The sequence below is a fragment of the Aotus nancymaae genome, unplaced genomic scaffold (genome assembly GCF_030222135.1).
Source record: "Aotus nancymaae isolate 86718 unplaced genomic scaffold, 86718_ANA_hifiasm-v0.15.2.pri h1tg000028l, whole genome shotgun sequence".
NCBI lineage: Eukaryota > Metazoa > Chordata > Mammalia > Primates > Aotidae > Aotus > Aotus nancymaae.
The window spans coordinates 33,862,757-33,882,416 of record NW_026988441.1 but is presented as its reverse complement, the minus strand read 5'-3'; the positions used below and the strand labels follow the sequence as shown (position 1 = coordinate 33,882,416).

The window sequence follows — 19,660 nt, the reverse complement described above, 5'->3', positions numbered from 1 at the left end:
AATGGCACAGGGCAGAGTAGGGGAGAGTCCAGGGCTGTGGTGGCGGCGGCCATGCTGACCCTGTGGCGTGGCTGAGTCAGGTGCCAGGCTCTGCGCCCCAGGCCCGCCTCCTCTAGTTCTCCCACGAAGGCCTGTTTTAATCTCTGAGATGGGTGGAGAGGCTTTGGGTGGTAAAACTGGAAATCTGGGTACTCACCAGTGGCCCACAGGCCTGTGTGGAGAGTGCAGAGCCATGGATCTAGGGATGCTGGTGGGCACCAGTTCTGTTCCGGCATCAGAAGCAGGTTTTCCCTGGCACCCCCTCCCCACCCCTGAGGTCACCCCACTGACCCTGTTCTCCTCTGTGCCTGTCAGGAACCACAAAGGCGGAGGACCGGGGCATGCTGCTGAAAACCTTCAACGAGCCCGGCTCCGAGTACTTCATCTTCCTGCTCAGCACCCGGGCCGGGGGGCTCGGCCTGAACCTCCAGTCGGCTGACACTGTGATCATTTTCGACAGCGACTGGAATCCTCACCAGGTAAAAGCGGGCTGAGCACAGGTTGGGGAGAAAGAAGGGGGTGCCTGCGAAACCTCAACACCGACCCTGGCTTGAGGGTCCTCCAGCCTCCTCCACATTGTCCTGGCCTCCAGTAGCCAGAAGAGCCACACCCATATCTCCATAGGTCATCGGCACAGCAGAGAAGGGGTCCTGTTTCCCAAAATACAAACAGCCTTTCTCTCTGATTGGGAAAGCAGTGTAGAAGCCATCTTTTGGTTTGGTTTTTCTTAAATCTTGGAATGGCCCCAATGAGAAGGAGGTGGAAGGTACCCTAATCAATCTCGTGCCGTCACTGTGGGCCGGCCCCCGCAGGCATGCCGTATGCGTGCACACTCTGGCTCTTGTTCAGACAGAATTGAGGGTGAACTCCATGCCCCTTGTTTACTTCCTCCTCTTATTCCATAACCATGTACTCCTCATGGACCTCGGTGTCGCTGGATACCAGGTCATGCTGTTACGTAGCTACAAGAATTTCAAAGTGCACAAAACTTTTCTCTCTGTTTCATTATAAAGCTAATACATTCTTGTTATTTTTAATACGCAAACATCAGTGACACATGGTCAGGAGTCCCTTTTCCCTTCCTCTCCAACCCTGTTCTGTCCCAAGTCTCTGCCAGCCCGTCTGCCTTCGTGAACGTGTGTACTGAGATTAACAGAGGTGGCGTGGCCTGGCAAGTGCCTCTTCCACCGAGCAGTGGGTGTCAACCGCCAAGTGCACATCGCAAGCTCCCTGGCCGTCTAATCGGCCACCAGGGGTCCCAGCAGGTGGTTGCCCCAGGACATCTTGTGCCAATACCCTAAAGTCTTCTTAGCCCTCAGACGTGGGGTCGTTCCACCCCCAGCATTGTCCCCTTCATGTGCTGGTTGCTTCTACCAAAGCAATTTCACTCCCACCGCTGGGGTGTGAACATTTCCTGCCCTTCCCTGCAGCTTGGGGGCACCAGCGTTCTCTGTGTCTAAATTGTCACTCGTCTGATGGGTGAATGCCCTGGTGGTCACTGGTGTCCTCTCCTGTGATCAGGCTGGGGTGTAGTTTCTGCCCAGACCCTGGTGACTGGTCAGTGTCCTGAGAGGTGGTGGGGTTGTGCCTCCCTGTTGGCAGGCCAGCAGTGGGCGGAGGCTGCACCCCAGAGCCAGGGGCACATTAGGGAAGACTGGCCCTACCGGGAAGCGTGCTGATAGGACAGGAGGCCTGAGTGGCAGACACAAGGCACTCCTGGACCCCACCAGCTGTGGCCTTTGCCACAACATGGGTGCCAGTCTTGAGTTTAGGAGTATCACTGGTGCTTAGCCTGTCCCTGCGGCTCCTGGGCGCAGAGACAGGATTTCATGGGAGCCTCCTTGCTCTGTGCTGGGGGTGATGATAAAAGTAACAGCCCAGGCCAGGTGCAATGGCTCACGCCTATAATCTCAGCATTTTGGGAAGCCGAGCACATGGTGAAACCCCATCTCTACTAAAAATACAAAAATTTGCCGGGCATTATGGTGTGCACCTGTAGTCCCAGCTACTCAGGAAGCTGAGGCAGGAGAATTGCTTGAACTTCGGGAGACAGAGGTTGCAGTGAGCTGAGAACATGCCACTGCACTTCAGCCTGGGTGACAGAGCGAGACCTTGCCCCCCTAAAAAAAACTAACAGCCCAGCCATGCACCCACGTTGTTGGGACCTGACTGCACCAGTCTCTGGGCCATGCTTCAGGTGTTTATTGACTCATATAGGCCACATAGTAGCCACGGGGTGGGCCCAATGTCAGTAGAGGGAGTTTTGAGGCTCACAAAGGTGAAACCTGGTTCCAGTTTTGTGTGCACAGTGAGAGGATGGCAGGGCCCGCAGCCAAACCAAGCACCGCCAGAGCGCAGCTGGGCTTCGACCCTATCCTGTAAACGGTGCTCAGCTGTGTGAGGCCACGCTGGGGAGCTATGCAGCTGCCACAGGAGCTGCTTGAGAATATAACCCCTTGGGGGTTGGTGATTTCCCAAGTATCTGTCAGGTCCCAGTAAGGTAGAAGGTGGCAGTTCTGGAGGAACGTGATGAGAGCCCCCTTACCCCCAGGGACATATGGCGACCCAGGTTCCCAGCTTGTGTGGCTGCAGGTCGGGCTGGACAGAATTGCCAGGCCGAGGGTGGCATTCACACCACACCTCTCCAGCTCATGTCGGAGGCTGCCTTCTCCCTTCTGAGCTCCTCTGGGACTGACTGGCACCTCTTCCTACAGGACCTGCAAGCGCAGGACCGAGCCCACCGCATCGGGCAGCAAAACGAGGTGCGCGTGCTCCGCCTCTGCACGGTCAACAGTGTGGAGGAGAAGATCCTGGCCGCGGCCAAGTACAAGCTCAATGTGGACCAGAAGGTGATCCAGGCTGGCATGTTCGACCAGAAGTCCTCCAGCCACGAGCGGCGCGCCTTCCTACAGGCCATCCTGGAGCACGAGGAGCAGGACGAGGTGAGCCCAGCGCCAGCCCCGACCCCCCCCAGCGTGAGTGGTGGACGCATGAGCGGCTTTCATTTTTGTTTTTTTACCTTTTTTGCACTCTTATTTTTTTTGCATCCCTTTGGAGTAAAGGGAGTGTGGGCTGAACGGAAAGAGGATGAGTACTTGCTTTTTCTTTCAAGTGGTTTTTTTTCTAAACTGCTGGTGAAAGACGCCGGATTGACAGCCCTGGAGACTGAAGTCCTCTATTTATCCACAGAGTAGACACTGCAGCACGGGCAGCGGCAGTGCCAGCTTCGCCCACACTGCCCCTCCGCCAGCGGGCGTCAACCCCGACTTGGAGGAGCCACCTCTAAAGGTGAGAGGGGTAGTTCAGTCTCCATGCCCATTCAATCCTCGGCTTCTCGGCTGAGACGGCCAGCAAGGGCCCTGGTCCCACGGAGCGTGCGTGTGCGTGTGCGTGTGTATGCCTCTCGCTGCCGTGTGGGTCCCCATCCACCGCAGCCGCGCCGGGACCACCAGCTCATTCCCACGGACGCCGCCGCTCACCACTGAGCTCGGCTGCCGCCCACCCCGGCCCTTCCGCAGCGGCACTGACAGTTTGCAATCTTGTAGGAGGAAGATGAGGTGCCCGACGATGAGACTGTCAACCAGATGATCGCCCGGCACGAGGAGGAGTTTGACCTGTTCATGGTAAGCACCGCAGGCTGCACAGTGCGGTTCAGGCATCCCGCTCTGCCGCCGCCAGGAGCAAAGCAGAGGTCTTAGTGCCCGTGCCCATGGTGGTGTCCCCAGCAGGTCAGGGAGCCAGGGATAGCTCAGCTCACAGTGTAGCCCACTCATGTCTCCAGACTGACCCATCTTCCACCCCAGCCTTCTGAGCATGACATTGGAGAGTAAGATGTACACCCAGCCATTCTGCATGTGGCCCTAGTCCTGCCCGGCCAGCTATGCTTTCTAACTGGCTCTTTAGGGCTTCATGTACTCCCTTTCAGAGGGAGTTCTCCCTGTCCAAGTCCAACAACTGACCACGGCTTCAGTTGAAGAGCCCCCTTGCCCCTGGGCGGGAAACAGGAAGCCACTGGAGCAGGACCTCTAGACTCACAGGCCTTATGCCTCCAGCGCCACCGTGCCGTGTAGCTGCCGCCCCTCTGCTGGGTCTCCGGTTCATCTTATGCAGCCTTCCGTCCTTTCAAGTCTCCGCTGCCTCTCAAGGCAAAGCTCCTAGTCAGGGGCTGACGTAGCCAGGTGAGGTCTGCCACCAAAAAAATCAAGAGCTGACATTTAACTCCCACAGCAACGTGGGTCCCCACAGACAGAGAAAGGCCCTCCTGAGTCCCCAGCATCCTGGCTCAAGCGTGCCCCTGGCGCCCACATGCTGATGCCTCTCCCTCTGCCTCCCCGCCCACCAGCGCATGGACCTGGACCGCAGGCGTGAGGAGGCCCGCAACCCCAAGCGGAAGCCGCGCCTCATGGAGGAGGACGAGCTCCCCTCATGGATCATCAAGGACGACGCAGAGGTGGAGCGGCTGACCTGCGAGGAGGAGGAGGAGAAGATGTTTGGCCGTGGCTCCCGCCACCGCAAGGAGGTGGACTACAGCGACTCACTGACGGAGAAGCAGTGGCTCAAGGTACATGCCGGAGAGGCCCGGCAGCCCCCGCAGGCCGGCACCAGGCAGGGCTGGAAAGACAGGGGGCCCGCAGCCAGGACTTGGGCCTGGGTCCAAAACACTTCCCTAGGGCCACTTCTGGTCAGGCTCTGTGAACAGCCCAGAGCTTTTCGATGTGGACTGGGGATGGTCAGGTCCTCCTGGCTCCACCTCGGAATGCAGGAAGGGCCCACAGTCCCTGCACAGCTTGACCTGCTGCTGGGTGTGGTTGGTCTTTGAGGTCGAGGGTTTACCTCTTCCCGAGGGTGGAAATGACGTTGCTGATCTCTGTGGGTTCCCAGTACCTGCCAGAAGGAGGCACAAGGGCGAATCGTGGGCTATTAAGGTGTCCTGCAGGGCAGCCTCAGTCTGGGCAAGTCCCCCCGCACGAGCTGGGGAGACTTGGTCATGGAGAGGAAGGAGGGGCAAGCCCTCGAGGGCCTCTGAACCTGGCAGGCGCTGCCTGGGGCTGGCAGCTGCTTGTGGAGCTGGCGTGAAGCTCGTTCTCAGCAGATGGCACCTGGCCCTGCCATAGCAGCTGCAGATGTCTGAGTCAGTTGTGTGATGCTCCTGGGGCCTCCCCCCGACCCTTCCCAGCCCCAGGGTACACTGTGACAGGTGCCTGGCACTGATGTCCTCACTGGGGTTACAGTGACAAATCAGACCCCTTCCCAGCTCAGGGGCTGTGAGTTCTGTGTTACAGAGATGATGATTCAGAATCCATCCCTGAAGTTGTATCATTAAAATGTCCCTGAAACAAAAATTCCGAGAAGGCAGGTGGCAGCTTTTGGCTATGCAACGAAAAGTGCCACACCCAGGAATGAGCCATGTGGCTCAGCCCATGTGGCCAAGCAGCCCTGGCCGCCTCCTCCAACCTCAGAGCAGCCCACACTCATGAGCTTGCCTGCCAAGCTGTGCACCAGAGGGCGCTATTGAAATGCATCAGGCGCCCAGGTGAGAAGAGAAATCCTGACGAGGGAGTGTGGGCCATGAAGACCTGTGTGGCAGCAGAGCTGTTTGGCTGCCATATGAGTGTCACCAGCCCTGCATTTTTTTTTTAATAGAGACAAAGTCTTGCTGTGTTACCCAGGCTGGCCTCTAGTTCCTGGGGGCCTCAAATGATCCTCACACCTCAGCCTCCTGAGTAGCTGGGACTACAGGCACGCACCACCGTGGCCTGGCTCATTTAAATTTTTTTGTAAAGACAGGATCTCACTGTGTCGCCTAGGCTGGTCTGAAACTCCTGAGCTCAAGCCATGTGCCTGCCTCAGCCTCCAGAGTAGCTGGGAATACACGCATGAGCTACTGCACCTGGCTCAGCCCTGCACACGTGAGGCAGTGAGTGCCTTTTAAATTTAAGATTAGTTCATATGTGGATATTCTATGTACATTTTTTTCTAGGTGTAATTTACATACCATACAGTTCACCCTTTTAAGGTGCATGATACAGTCATCTTTAGTGTATCCAAGAGTTGTGCATCTATCACTACAGTCAATTTTAGAAGATTTTCATCACCCCCAAAAGAAGCCCTGCCCCAATTTTTCATTTCCTGTTAATGCAAGGATTCTCCCTAGCCCCAGGCAGCCGCTGATGCTCTTTCTGTCCGTATGGTTTTGCCTGTTTTGGGCATTTCCCGTCAGTGGAGTCCTATAGTGTGGGGTTCTTTGGTGTCAGACTTATTTTCTCACGATGTAACATATTTACCCATGATGCAGCAGGTGACGGTGCTTCATTCTTTGATGGTGAAATAATCCTGCCTCGTACAGATATGTCACATTTTGGTTTTCTGTCCATTCTTGATGGCCACTTGGGTTGTTTCCGCTTTCGGACTATTACAAATAATACTACAGGGAACATTCACGTACAGGTTTTTGTGTGCGCATGTTCTAATTTCTCTTCAATATATGCCTAGACATAGAGTTGCTGGAGCACTGTTAATTCTCTGTTTAACCTTCGGAGGGACCCCCAGACTGGTTTCCTGGGTGGCTGTGCCAGTTCACAGTCCCCTAGCTGTGTACCAGTTTTGCTGTTTCTCTACATCCTCAGCAGCCCTTGCTGCCATCCCAGCAGGTAGGAAGTGCCAGCTTAGTGTGGCTTCCATTTGCTTTTCCCTGATGGCGAACAGCGTGGAGTATCTTTCCATGTGCTTATTGGCCATTTGTATACCTTCTGTAAAGAGATGTCTATTCACATCCTTGACCCAAATTTAAAATACATTTATCTTAATACCAAATTTTAAGTTATTTACAGGTGCCTTATCAGATACCATTTGTAAATATTTTGTTCCATTCTGCATGTTCTCTTTTCACTTCCTTGATATCCACTGAAGCAGGAAGTTTTTCATTGTACTTACAGTTTATTTATTTTTCTTTTTCACTTGTGCCTTGGTGTTGTATCTAAGAAACCATTGCCATATCCAAGGTCACGAGGACTTGCCCCTGTGTTTTCTTCTAGGAGGGTTATGCATTGAGCTCTTCCATCTAGATCCATGTAAGATCCATTTTGGGTTGAATTTTATACATGATATGAGGTCAGGGTCCAACCTTATCCTTTTGTATGTAGAAATCCAGTTGTCCCAGCAGCATTTGTTGAAGAGACTATTTTTTCCCAGTGAGCTCATCTTATTCCATGTTATATTCAAATTCACAGTTGTGAAAAATATTATATAAAACAGGCTCTCCCCACCATGTCATTGGCACCACTTTGCTGGCAGCCAGTCTGTGGCCAAGTGAACTCAAAGCCTTCAAAATGCTCCTGGCCCTTGTCCTCGTGGGCTGACCCTGTATATTCATTTCCTGTGGCTGCCATCGAAATGGCCATGACAGTGGCAGCCTAAAGCAACAGTACTATTTTTCTTCCATTCTCAATATATGGTGTCTGAATCCGTGGTGTGAGCAGGGCTGTGTTCCCTTCCAGGGCCTACGGGAGGACCCCTCCTTGGCTTTTCTAGCTCCTGATGGCTCCAGAAGCCTCCTGGCTTGGTGCACCGTCATCCCGTCTCTGCCTCTGTCTGCATGGGGACTTCTCCTCTGTGTCCCCTTCTGTCGCTTTTAAGAACATTTATTTATTTATTTATTTATTTATTTTTGAGATGGAGTTTCGCTCTTGTTACCCAGGCTGGAGTGCAGTGGCACGATCTCAGCTCACTGCAACCTCCGCCTCCTGGGTTCAGGCAATTCTCCTGCCTCGGCCTCCCAAGTAGCTGGGATTACAGGCATGTGCCACCATGCCCAGCTAATTTTTTGTATTTTTAGTAGAGACGGGGTTTCACCATGTTGACCAGGATGGTCTCGATCTCTTGACCTTGTGATCCACCCGCCTCTGCCTCCCAAAATGCTGGGATTACAGGCGTGAGCCACCGCGCCTGGCCTTTTTTTTTTTTCGAGACGGAGTTTTGCTCTTGTTACCCAGGCTGGAGTGCAATGGCGCGATCTCGGCTCACCGCAACCTCCGTCTCCTGGGTTCAAGCAATTCTCCTGCCTCAGCCTCCCGAGTAGCTGGGACTACAGGCGTGCGCCACCATGCCCAGCAAATTTTTGTATTTTTAGTAGAGATGGGGTTTCACCATGTTGACCAGGATGGTCTCGATCTCTAAGAACATTTTTTAAAACTTAATCCCTGCCAGGTGCGGTGGCTTACACCTGTTATCCCAGCACTTTGGAAAGCCGAGGTGGGTGGATCACAAGATCAGGGGTTCGAGACCAGCCTGATCAACATGGTGAAACCCTGTCTCTACAAAAATACAAAAATTACCTGGACGTGGTGGCAGGCACCTGTAATCCCAGCTACTCAGGAGGCTGAGGCATGAGAATTGCTTGAACTTCGGAGGTGGAGGTTGCAGTGAGCCGAGATCATGCCATTGCACTCCAGCTGAGACTGTCTCCAAAAAAAAAAAACCAACCGTAATCCTAAATGTAAAAACTTCATTTGCAAAAAAGGTCCCATTCCAAGGTTCCAGGTAGACATGAATTTGGGAGGACCTACCACTCCTCCCTGGGTCTGCAGAGGGCCTTCTCCCAGTGCCTCCTGCCTGCTGCATCTTCTGGCACGGATGCCTTAACCTCCTCCCAGTCCCCTCAGGCTCTCAGCTCCCCACCTCCTCTAAGACATATCTGCTTTATCTTTCTGGAATCTCTCTTCCCTCTTTCCTGGCACCTGACACATTTGCCACCCCACTCGTGGGATATTGCCATCTGATCGCCATCTCCCTTCCAGGGGTGGGGGAAAGGGCCAGGAGTAAGGGTTCGAGTCACTGCTGTGTGCTCAGAGCCAGGCACAGCCACAGCGTGAGAGGAGCAGCCAGCTTTTGGGTCCAGGCCCTCCTTACTTTTCCAATTCCAAGATTCCTTGGACACCTGGCTCCCATGACTGTATTTTTTACCATTGGGATAAGTTATTAATTATTGCCATTGAAAATTAATACATAGGGATTCTTGTAAAACTAATATTGTTCATATTCATGTCCTTCTCAGCAATGTTACCATAAGGAATCCATCTTAAACAATGTCAGTTGTCGGCTGGGTGTGGTGGCTCATGCTTGTAATCCTAGCACTTTGGGTGGCCAAGGCAGGCAGATCGTGAGGTCAGGAGATCGAGACCATCCTGGCTAACACAGTGAAACCCCATCTCCACTAAAAAAACAAAAAATTAGCTGGGCATGGTGGCGGGCACCTGTAGTCCCAGCTACTCGGGAGGCTGAAGCTGGAGAATCGCTTGAACCTGGGAGGTGGAGGTTGCAGTTTGTTGAGATCACGCCACTGCACTCTAGCCTGGTGACAGAGTGAGACTACGTGTCAAAAAAAAAAAAAAAAAGTCAGTTGTCAATAGCATTACTTAAAATAGCAACAACAATTTTTTAAAAAAGCGGTCAGACCTAGCAGCTCACGCCTGTAATCCTAGCACTTGGAGAAGCCAAAGCAGGAGGATCATTTCAGCTTGGGAGTTTGAGACCTTCCTGGCCAAAATAGCAATACCTTTGTCTCTATTAAAAAAAAAAAAAAAAAAAGGCTGGGCACAGTGGCATATGCCTGTAATCCTAGCACTTTGGGAGGCCGAGGTGGGTGGATCACCTGAGGTCAGGAGCTCAAGACGATCCTGACCCCATCTCTACTAATAATACAAAAATTAGCCGGGTGTGGTGGCGGGCGCCTGTAATCTCAGCTACTCGGGAGGCTGAAACACAAGGATCATTTGAACCTGGGAGGCGGAGTTTGCGGTGAGCCTAGATCATGCCATTGCACTCCAGCCTGGGTGACAGAATTGAGACCCTGTCTCAGAAAAAAAGGGAAATGACCCAAATGCCCAAGAACAAGGGGAGGCTCAATTAGGGCACGTTGTGCACGGAAACACTAAACAGACATTAAAACATTTTGTTGTAGAAAATGACAGGAAAAGATATCCATGACACAGCCAGCAGTGCGGCACGGGGGCTACAATTCCAGCGTGGCCTTCAGTTCTGCACACGTGCGTCAAAGGTGGGGAGAGTTCTGGAGGTGGGTGGCGCTGAGGGCTGCACAACACTGGGGACGTGCCTGATGCCCTGAACTAGGTACTAAAACCTGACTACCATGGTAAATTCTATCTTACATATGATTTCTCATAATTTTTTTTAAAATGCCCAGGCCGGGCGCGGTAGCTCGTGCCTGTTATCCCAGCACTTTGAAAGGCTAAAGGTGGCTGGATCTCGAGGTCCAGAGTTTCAGACCAGCCTGGCCATGGTGAAACATGCACGGTGTTACGCACCTGTAATCCCAGCTACTTGGGAGACTGAGGCAGGAGATTCACTTGAACTCAGGAGGCAGAGGTTGCAGTGAGCCAAGATCACACCAGTGCACTCCAGCCTGGGCAACAGAGCAAGACTCTGTCTCAAAAAATTTTTTTTAATTAAAAATGCCCAACCACTCAGGAGGCTGAGATGGGAGGATTGCTTGAACCCAGGAGTTTAAGTTCAACCAGGGCAATGTAGCAAGACCCCATGTCTAAGAACATTTAAAAATAATTTTCAATACAAATATTAGCTGGTTGTGGTGGCGGGCACCTGTAATTCCAGCTACTTAGGATACTGAGGCAGGAGAATCACTTGAACCTGGGAGGTGGAGATTGCAGTGAGCCAAGATCATACCACTGTACTCCAACCTGGGTGACAAGAGCAAAACTCCGTCTCAAAAAAATAAAAATAATGTTTAAAATATCTTAAAACGCCGGGAGCATTGGCTTATGCCTGTAATCTCAGCACTTTGAGAGGCTAAGGCAGGTGGACCATGAGGTCAAGATATCGAGACCATCCTGGCCAAACATAGTCAAACCCCGTCTCTACCTAAAAATACAAAAATTAGATGGGCGTGGTGGCGCACGCCTGTAGTCCCAGCTACTCGGGAGGCTGAGGCAGGAGTATTACGTGAACTCAGGAAGTGGAGGTTGCAGTGAGCTGAGATCACGCCACTGTACTCCAGCCTAGCAGCAGATCAAGACTCTGTCTCAAAAAAAAATAAAAATTCATGAGAAGAAGAAATAGATGGAGGCCAGGCACGGTGGCTCACACCTGTAATCCTAGCACTTTGGGGAGGCTAAGATGGGAGCATTGCTTGAGACCAGAAGTTCAAGACCAGAAGTTCAAGACCAGCCTGGGCAACATAATGAGACCCAATAGCTACAAAAATTTTTTTTAAATTAGCTGGGTGTGGTGACATGTGCTTGTAGGCTCAGCTACTTAGGAGGCCGAGGTGGAAGGATCTCTTGAGCCCTGGGAGTTCAAGGCTTCAGTGAGCTATGATGGTGCCACTGCACTCCAGCCTAGACAACAGAGCTAGACCCTGTCTCTAAAAATAAATAATTAAAAGAAATAGATGGGGAGAGAGTGGAACAGATGTGTTCATAACATCACCTCTGGGTGAAGGGATTTCAGGATCACATTCTTCTCTGTACAGAGAAGATAATGTCTTTTTTTGGTCAAGAAATTCAACTGTTAGTTTTTTAAGGACAAGCTTGGGTGGGGTGCCTGCTGGGGGCAGTGCTGGTCTTTCACTGCAGCCCAGGGACCCTGCAAGAGTCCCAGTATGTGTTACGCCCCAAGCCAGCCACGCTGGAGGGAGAATGGGTACAGGGGCCCTCCTCCGTGTCCCAGCCCGGCCCCTGGGATTGCGTCGCGCCCTCTGCTTGTCGACTTGGGTGCTGGCTGTCCTATTTTACTACTATTGACCCTGAAGGCCATCGAGGAGGGCACGCTGGAGGAGATCGAAGAGGAGGTCCGGCAGAAGAAATCGTCACGGAAGCGCAAGCGAGACAGTGATGCCGGCTCCTCCACCCCGACCACCAGCACCCGCAGCCGTGACAAGGACGATGAGAGCAAGAAGCAGAAGAAGCGCGGGCGGCCTCCCGCTGAGAAGCTCTCCCCGAACCCGCCCAACCTCACCAAGAAGATGAAGAAGATCGTGGATGCCGTGATCAAGTACAAGGACAGGTAAGCGAGGAGGTAGGGCGGGTGGGGACCACGGGGGTCCTTGTGGGAGCAGGCCTGGCCTCTGCACTCTGACTCTGCACACTCAGGCTGGGGGCCAGTCACTCTTTCACTCATTCACAAACACTGACTGGAATCTCTGTGTCTTTGAGCCTGGCCCTGAGAACATGCTTTCTGGAACGGAAGCACACATGTATTATCCGTGTTGAGAGGGAATGTCACATGGGGTCGGGAGGAGAGGCAGAGGTGTGGGTCTCAGGGAAGGGGACATTGGAGCAGAGCCTTGAGAGACGGGAGGTTGGGGAGAGTCCACGAGCAGAGGCCACAGCAGGCAGAGAGGCTCTGCCAAAGCTGAGGCTTGGTGGCCTCAAGGGGTTAGGCAGGATGAGGGGATCCATGGCAGCATGGCTCTGCCAAAGCTGAGGCCTAGTGGCCTCAAGGGGCGAGGCGGGATGAGGGGATCCAGTGTGCCTGTGCAGCCAGGGGGACGGGGATAAGAGTCTGGTGTGTCTAGAGCAGAGAAAGTGGCAGCCCTCTCCTGTCCTTGCACCCTTCCGGGATACCAGCGCCATCTCTGTGTTACTGAGATGGTGGCCACACTCCTGCCCTCTGCTAGGCCCTGCTCTGGGTCTGGAATTCCCTGTCCTCATAGACATGTCCTGTATCCGAGGTAGCATGTGCTTCCAGCTGTGGCCACAGTCCAGTGGTGGATCATAACGCATTGGTGGATCATGAGTGCCGTTTATATATTTTTTTATTCACTAATATTCTTTTCTGTGAGCCACTGTATATCAGTGCCATTTAAGAAAGGAATGGTTCTGAGTCGCTCCCCAGGGAGACGTGTGCGCCTTCTAGCAGCCCAGGGCAGGTCACAGAGCTGGGCAGGAGCCAGTGAGGGGTGTGAGGCCCATGCCTGGCCTAGGACTGGCGCCGTCTTCTACTCGCCAAGGTCTTATTCCACTTCCTGGTACACACTGGCCGCTACGACTGGCCGCATGATGGGAGGATTGTGCTGCTGGATTTTAAAGTAACAGTTTGCTGCTAGTCATGAAGCCAAGCGTTGGGGAATTGTATCTGTTGGAGGGGAAAGTAGTGGGAACCCACATGTATCCTTTGGAGAGAATCTTACCAAGCATGAAATTTTAGAGGATGGTAACAATTGTAGTGACTAAATTAATGGGTAAAAATTACCACATAAGGCCAGGTGTGGTAGCTGTAATCCCAGCATTTTGGGAGGCTGAGGCAGAAGGATCACTTGAGGTCAGGAGTTCAAGACTAGCCTGGGCAACATGGTGAAAACCCATCTTTACTAAAAATATAAAAAAAAATTATCTGGGCATGGTGGTTCATGCCTGTAATCCCAGCTACTTGAGGCTGAAGCAGGAGAATCACTTGAACCCAGGAAGCGGAGGTTGCTGGGAGCCAAGATCACACCACTGCCTCCAGCCTGGGTGACAGAGCAAGATCTAAAAACAAAAAAAAAGTACTGCTTAAAAAGGTTTTATTATTATTGCAAGAAAAACAGATGATGAATGAAAGGAGATCTATTCAAGTTCAGTGTTAGATTTGAAAGTGTTATGTGTTGTCAGTTTTTTTTTTTTTTTTTTGAGACGGAGTGTCACTCTTGTTACCCAGGCTGGAGTGCAATGGCGTGATCTCAGCTCACCGCAACCTCCGCCTCCCAGGTTCAAGTGATTCTCCTGCCTCAGCCTCCCGAGCAGCTGGAACTACAGGCATGTGCCACTGCATCCAGCTAATTTTTTGTATTTTTAGTAGAGACGGAGTCTCATCATGTTGACCAGACTGATCTCGAACTTCTGACCTCAGGTGATCCATCCCTGTTGGCCTCCCAAAATACTGGGATTACAGGTGTGAGCCACCACACCCGGCCTTAGAAGTTACATTCTTTATGACACATCTGTCAGACCCCTGGAAGGTTCCACACCACTGACTGTGTGGCAGGCAGGTGGTGCTTATGTCACTTGGCCCTTCCTTGGCCCCACACAGCTGCACCAGGCTAAGAAGACCTTGAGTGGAGTAACGTCAGACAGCAGAACAGCTCACTTTTTGGTCTCCAACTTTCAATTGCTCCTTTCCAAGAAAAGAAAAGAAATTTCTTTTAACTGTAATTTTTTTTTTTTGAGATGGAGTCTTGCTCTGTCATCCAGGCTGGAGTGCAGTGGCACACTCTCAGCTCCCTGCAACCTCTGCCTTCCAGATTCACGTGATTCTCCTGCCTCAGCCTCCCAACTAGCTGGGATTACAGGCGTGTACCACCACCATGCCCGGCTGGAATTTTTGTTTTCTAACTTGCCTTCTGGAACCCCCTAAATAGTTCAGCTCAGTTTGGGAAATTGAGTAAATTTGGAGCCTGAAAAGAGATGATTGTCTGTGTAGACCTGAGTTGTAACGATTCAAAGAGTGAACACGGGACATTGTCCTCTGGATTAGGAGTCGGGAGCCTGCCTCACCGAGCTGGAGAGATGACTGCAGGTGGGAGCCACATTGTCCCTCTAGGTGGCAACACCTGAGGATAGAAGTGGCTAAGCTGGGCACCTACTGTGGTGTTGGGGCCAGACCCTTTTGGAGAGGCAGGGGCGCCCTTCCCGTCAGGTGGATCTTTTCAAGTACTGCCTTTGGTCATTGGAGATACTCACGACCCCCTAGGTTTTACTTTATACTGGCGGGATTGTGTTTGACCTACCCTCTGTGTTGACCTTATCATACGTGGACAGTTGTCTTGTCTGGGAATATTTTACTCTGTCCCTCTGCACTCAGATTCACAGCCACGAGGCCCCTCCTCCCAAGGCCCCGGAGTGTGGCACTGCTGGCCGTCACAGCCACAGTGCTTTCCGTTGTGTACGCGGAGTGCAGTGACACGCGCGTCCTCCTCAGGGCTGCAGTGGGAACAGGCTGGAGTGCTCTGTGGTACCATGTGGGGAGTGCTGCCCTGGTGGTCCAGGGACTTGGAGTGGCTCTAGTGTGAAAAGCCACATAAGCAGAACAGGAGGTGTGAGTAGTGTCCCCTGGGAGGAGAGGACAGTGCATGCAGAGGCTGGGAGGCTGGAGGGAGGTTGGGGGCTTGAGCAGGGCTGCGCCAGCACCATGGACCTCACAGGGGCCCTGGGCCGCACACCTGCCCTCGGCCAAGGGCGTTTCTCTTTAGTGGTATGAAATCTCAAACCACATGGAGGAACCTGCCAAAAATCGAAACCAGAATGAAGCAACTAAGTTGCAAGTCGGAAATGTTACTTTAAAATCAGAAAGTGCAGAAATGTTTGCTGTGGGCTCCGGGCTAGGTTTGGCCTTGTGGGGCTGTGCATTGCCTGTTAGTACCTTCTTTCCTGGGTTCTTTATAGCAGCTGGCAGTTGGTGGCTGAGGCATTTGGGGCATTCTCTCCAAGTGTCAAGGCCGCATGTGTGTCGGGGGCACCCCCCTTGGTATGCTTTGTAATGACTCACAGAAGGGTATCTGCTGGAACATGCAGTCTCAGCAGGCAGGCTGCAGAAGTGCACCCCGCCGGCCGTCAGCCTACCTGCGAGAGTGATAGGGCAGATGCTGCTATGCTAAAGACCATGTGGGCCAGGTGCGGTGGCTCACACCTATAATCCCAGCACTTTGGGAGGCCAAGGCGGGCAGATCATTTGAGGTCAGAAGTTTCAGAACAGCCTGCCCAATGTGGCAAAACCCCGTCTCTATTAAAATATAAAACTTAGCCCAGCGTGGTTGCATACACCTGTAATTCCAGCTACTCAGGAGGCTGAGGCAAGAGAAACACTTGAACCTGAGAGGCAGAGGTTGCAGTGAGCCAAGATCATGCCACTGCACTCTAGCCTGTGCAGTAACAGCAAGACTCCGTCTCAAAAATAAAAAGGACCGTGTGGTAGATAGTGGTGTTGAATTTGAACTTGATGCCTGTGCTGAGGTCATGAGAGATGTGCACACGGCTTCAGTGCTAGAGAGGCACGTGACTGCAGTTTATGTTCAGGCGGCTCAGAAAGACAGTGACAGGTCCAGGCTGCTGTAGATAAGCCTCACAAGGGCTCTGGCCCCACTGGACGGGCCCCATTGCCACTCCGCACTACCTGGAGGCAGCAGCCCTGTGGTTACTGTAGGAGGGACTTCAGAGCGGTAAAGATCTGAGTTTTGCTGAGCGAGCTGCCTGCCTTGGCCTCCCAAAGTGTTGGGATTACAGGCGCAGTGGCTCACGCCTGTAATCCCAACACTTTGGGAGGCCAAGGCAGGCGATCGCTTGAACCCAGGAGTTCCAGACCAGCCTGGCCAACATGGCGAAATCCCGTTTCTACTAAAAATACAAAAATTAGCCAGGCGTGGTGGCGGGTGCCTGTAGTCCCAGCTACTCGGGAGGTGGAGGTTGCAATGAGCCAAGATCACACCATTGCACTCCAGCCTGTGTGACAGAGTGAGACTCTGTCTCAAAAAAAAAAAAGAAAAAGAAAATATAGTTCATATCTTATCTCAGTGTTGATAAATGAAGTTTTGTTGGCATGCAGCCACAGCCCACCGATTTCTGCATTGTCTGTGGTTCCTTTCATGGAACAGCGGCAGAACTGAGCAGTTGCAACATATTTACACTGGGCTGAGCGCAGTGACTCACACCTGTAATCCCAATGCTTTGGGAGGCTGATGTGGGAGGATCCCTTGACCCCAGGAGTTTGAGACCAGCCTGGGCAACATAGTGAGACTCCATCTCTACCAAATATTTTTAAAATTAACCAAGCATTGTGGCATGTGCCTGTGGGCCTAGCTACTTGGGAGGCTAAGGCAGTAGGATCTCTTGAGCCTAGGAATTGGAGGCTACAGTGAACTAGGATGGCACCACTGCTCTCCAGCCTGGGTGACGGTAAGGCTGTGTCTGTAAAAAGAGAGAAAAAGGGCCGGAACGGTGGCTCACACCTGTTATCCCAGCACTTTGGGAGGCTGAGGTGGGTAGATCACAAGGTCAGGAGTTTGAGACCATCCTGGCTAACACAGTGAAACCCCAACTCTACTAAAAATATAAAAATTAGCTGGACATGGTGGCATGTGCCTGTATTCCCAGCTACTCAGGAGGCTCAGGCAGGAGAATCCCTTAAACCCAGGAGGCAGAGGTTGCAGTGAGCCAAGATCATGCCACTGCACTCCAGCCTGGCAATAGAGCAAGAGTCCATCTCAAAAGAGAGAAAAAAACAGTTCCTAGACTGGAGCAGGTGTTTGCAATAACGTGTCCAACAAAGGATGCCCCAGGGAGGGAAATGGGCAAAAGATGGGAACAGGAGCTGTTTGGAAGAGCCCGTGAAACGGTGCTTGGCTTCTCTTCACAACAAGGAAACGTGCTTAGTGCCACATTGTAGAATGGCTGGAAGGACAGGGACTGCTCACGCTGGCTCAGTATCTAACAAGCAGAGCATGTCCCCACCCTGTGACCCAGAGTTTCTTCTCCCAGATAAATTCCCAGAAGAACTGCAAACCAAACACGTGTTCCTGAGTGTGCACAGCCCACATGCCCAGCAGTGGGAACTGGGCACGGCTGGTGCGTGCACCTCGGGACCTGCTGCTGCACTTGGCAACAGGGACAGCAAGGAGGGCTCAGGCCAGGCCAGGCATGGGGGGTCCCCTGTGTGCTTCAACATCACCAAGTTCAGGAAGCAGCCAACCTCGGCCCAGGGTCACCCCTAGGGGAAGCATGACAGGAGCAGATCTTTAGCCTTGCACTGAAGTTCCCATGGAGGGACATCCCCTTTGTGGGACCTGATACGAGCATGGGAGCAGAGGTAGGGGCTCTGACATCAGAGGTGATGGGCGCCTATCCGGAGGACTCCGGGTTTCATTCCAACTGAGGGGAGGCTGCAGCGTGTCCCTCTTTAATATAGAGGTGAAGGAGGCCCTCAGCACCCCTCCTGCTATAGCAAAGCCTGAGGACAAGGCCTTCAGGGCACTCTGTACCAGAGCAGAATCCTGGGATGGGCGGCTGGGTGGTCTTTATTCATCTAGAATGTAATTTCTCCTAGAGGTCAGGAAGGGGGTGCTCTTGCATCTTGGTTTTGTTTTTTGTGGGTGGTTTGAGACAAAGTCTCACTCTGTCACCCAGGCTGGGTGCGATCTCAGCTCACTGCAACCCCTGCCGCCTGGATTCAAGTGATTCTCCTGCCTCCACTTCCAGAGTACCTGGGATTACAGGCTCCTGCCACCACACCCAGCTAATTTTTGTTATTTTTAAGAGAGACGTGGTTTCACCATGTTGGACAGGCTGGTATTGAACTCCAGTCCTTATGATCCACCCACCTTGGCCTCTCGAAGTACTGGGATTACAGGCATGAGCAACTGCATCCGGGGCACCTTGTTTTTTCTGCGTGTAGCTGTTTCTCATTAGCCTGATGGAGGTGGGGGTTGAAGGTGGCAGGGTGCTATTATAAAGCCTTCTGTATCACAGCCCTGGGGTCTCACTTCCTGCATAAGGAGCTGCCCTCCAGGGCAAGGGCCACAGTATGCAGCAAGCCCTTCATGGCTCCAGGGCAGGGCGTTTCAAGCCAAGAGTCTGCACTGTTAGCTGCCACTTGGAGAATTGAGTGGATCACAAAAGTGGCTTTTTTTTTTCTCCAATGAAATAGAAATGGTGTTTTGCCACATTGCCCAGGGTGGTCTCAAACTCCTGGGCTCAAGCAGTCCTCCTGCTTTGGCCTTCCAGAGTGCTGAGATTTCAGGCATAGGCCACCACACCTGGCCTACAACTGGCATTTCTAAAATAAAATTGCATAGTGCACTGTTTTTCACAGAAGAGGCGATCGTGTTGGGGCCCTCGTGTCGCTCTTGCCTATGCTGTGTGTCCCTCTTCACAGCGTAGAGGCAGCTCTTGCTGTGCTTTATGGTGTAACAGGTGTAAGGTGGATACAGCTATCATGGAGAGGGGAGAGCTGTTTGCTTAGAAATTCCGCGGAGCGGAGAATAGGACACGCCGGCTTAGGAGAGGGAAGAGGTAGGTACAGGCCTGCTCTGCCTTAGCTGCAGGTCGGACACACGTTTCCTGACTCAAAGGGGATTCACATCTTTCTCCAGGGCCACAGAGCGGCAGGTGCATCTGTAGAAGAGAACATGAGGAGGGCAGAGTGTGGTGGCTCATAATCCCAGCACTTAGGGAGGCCAAGGCGGGTGAATCACCTGAACTCAGGAGTTTGAGAACAACCTGACCAACGTGGAGAAACCCCGTCTGTACTAAAAACACAAAATTAGCCTTGCATGGTGGCACAGGTCTGTAATCCCAGCTACTCAGAAGGCTGAGGCAGGAGAATCACTTGAACCCGGGAGGCAGAGGTTGCAGAGAGCCGAGATGAGGCCATTGCAGTCCAGTCTGGGCAACAAGAGAACATAAGGAAAGAAGCGGTGCTGATAAGGCAGCCGGGGCGGTCAGGACCCAAGCTCAGCTCCCCCTTCCCATTGGTCCCACTGGCCGCTTTCAGGCTTCATCCACCTGCTGGCTCCCTGCCTGGGGACATTCCCTGGCTAGGCCCTTCCTCTGGGCCAAAGCAGAGAGGAGAGTGCATTTGCCATGCGTTCTCATTTTCCCAGCCTGCAGACTGGGTTCCA

General features: G+C 52.6%; 1 protein-coding gene across 9 annotated transcripts in view; it reads left to right on the top strand.

Moving 5' to 3' along the window:
• Positions 1-19,660, top strand: part of SMARCA4 (SWI/SNF related, matrix associated, actin dependent regulator of chromatin, subfamily a, member 4) — a 92,518-nt gene that overhangs the window by 67,254 nt on the left and 5,604 nt on the right. For 2 of the 9 annotated variants that reach the window (XM_012436082.3, XM_012436083.3), the window contains exons 24-30: positions 355-518; positions 2,754-2,981; positions 3,229-3,327; positions 3,585-3,662; positions 4,382-4,600; positions 9,998-10,093; positions 11,816-12,078. In XM_012436082.3, the coding sequence (XP_012291505.1) occupies positions 355-518; positions 2,754-2,981; positions 3,229-3,327; positions 3,585-3,662; positions 4,382-4,600; positions 9,998-10,093; positions 11,816-12,078 (1,147 nt within the window). The remainder of the gene's footprint in view (positions 1-354; positions 519-2,753; positions 2,982-3,228; positions 3,328-3,584; positions 3,663-4,381; positions 4,601-9,997; positions 10,094-11,815; positions 12,079-19,660) is intronic. The other 7 variants (XM_012436091.2, XM_012436092.2, XM_012436084.2 and 4 more) reach the window with 6 other exon arrangements.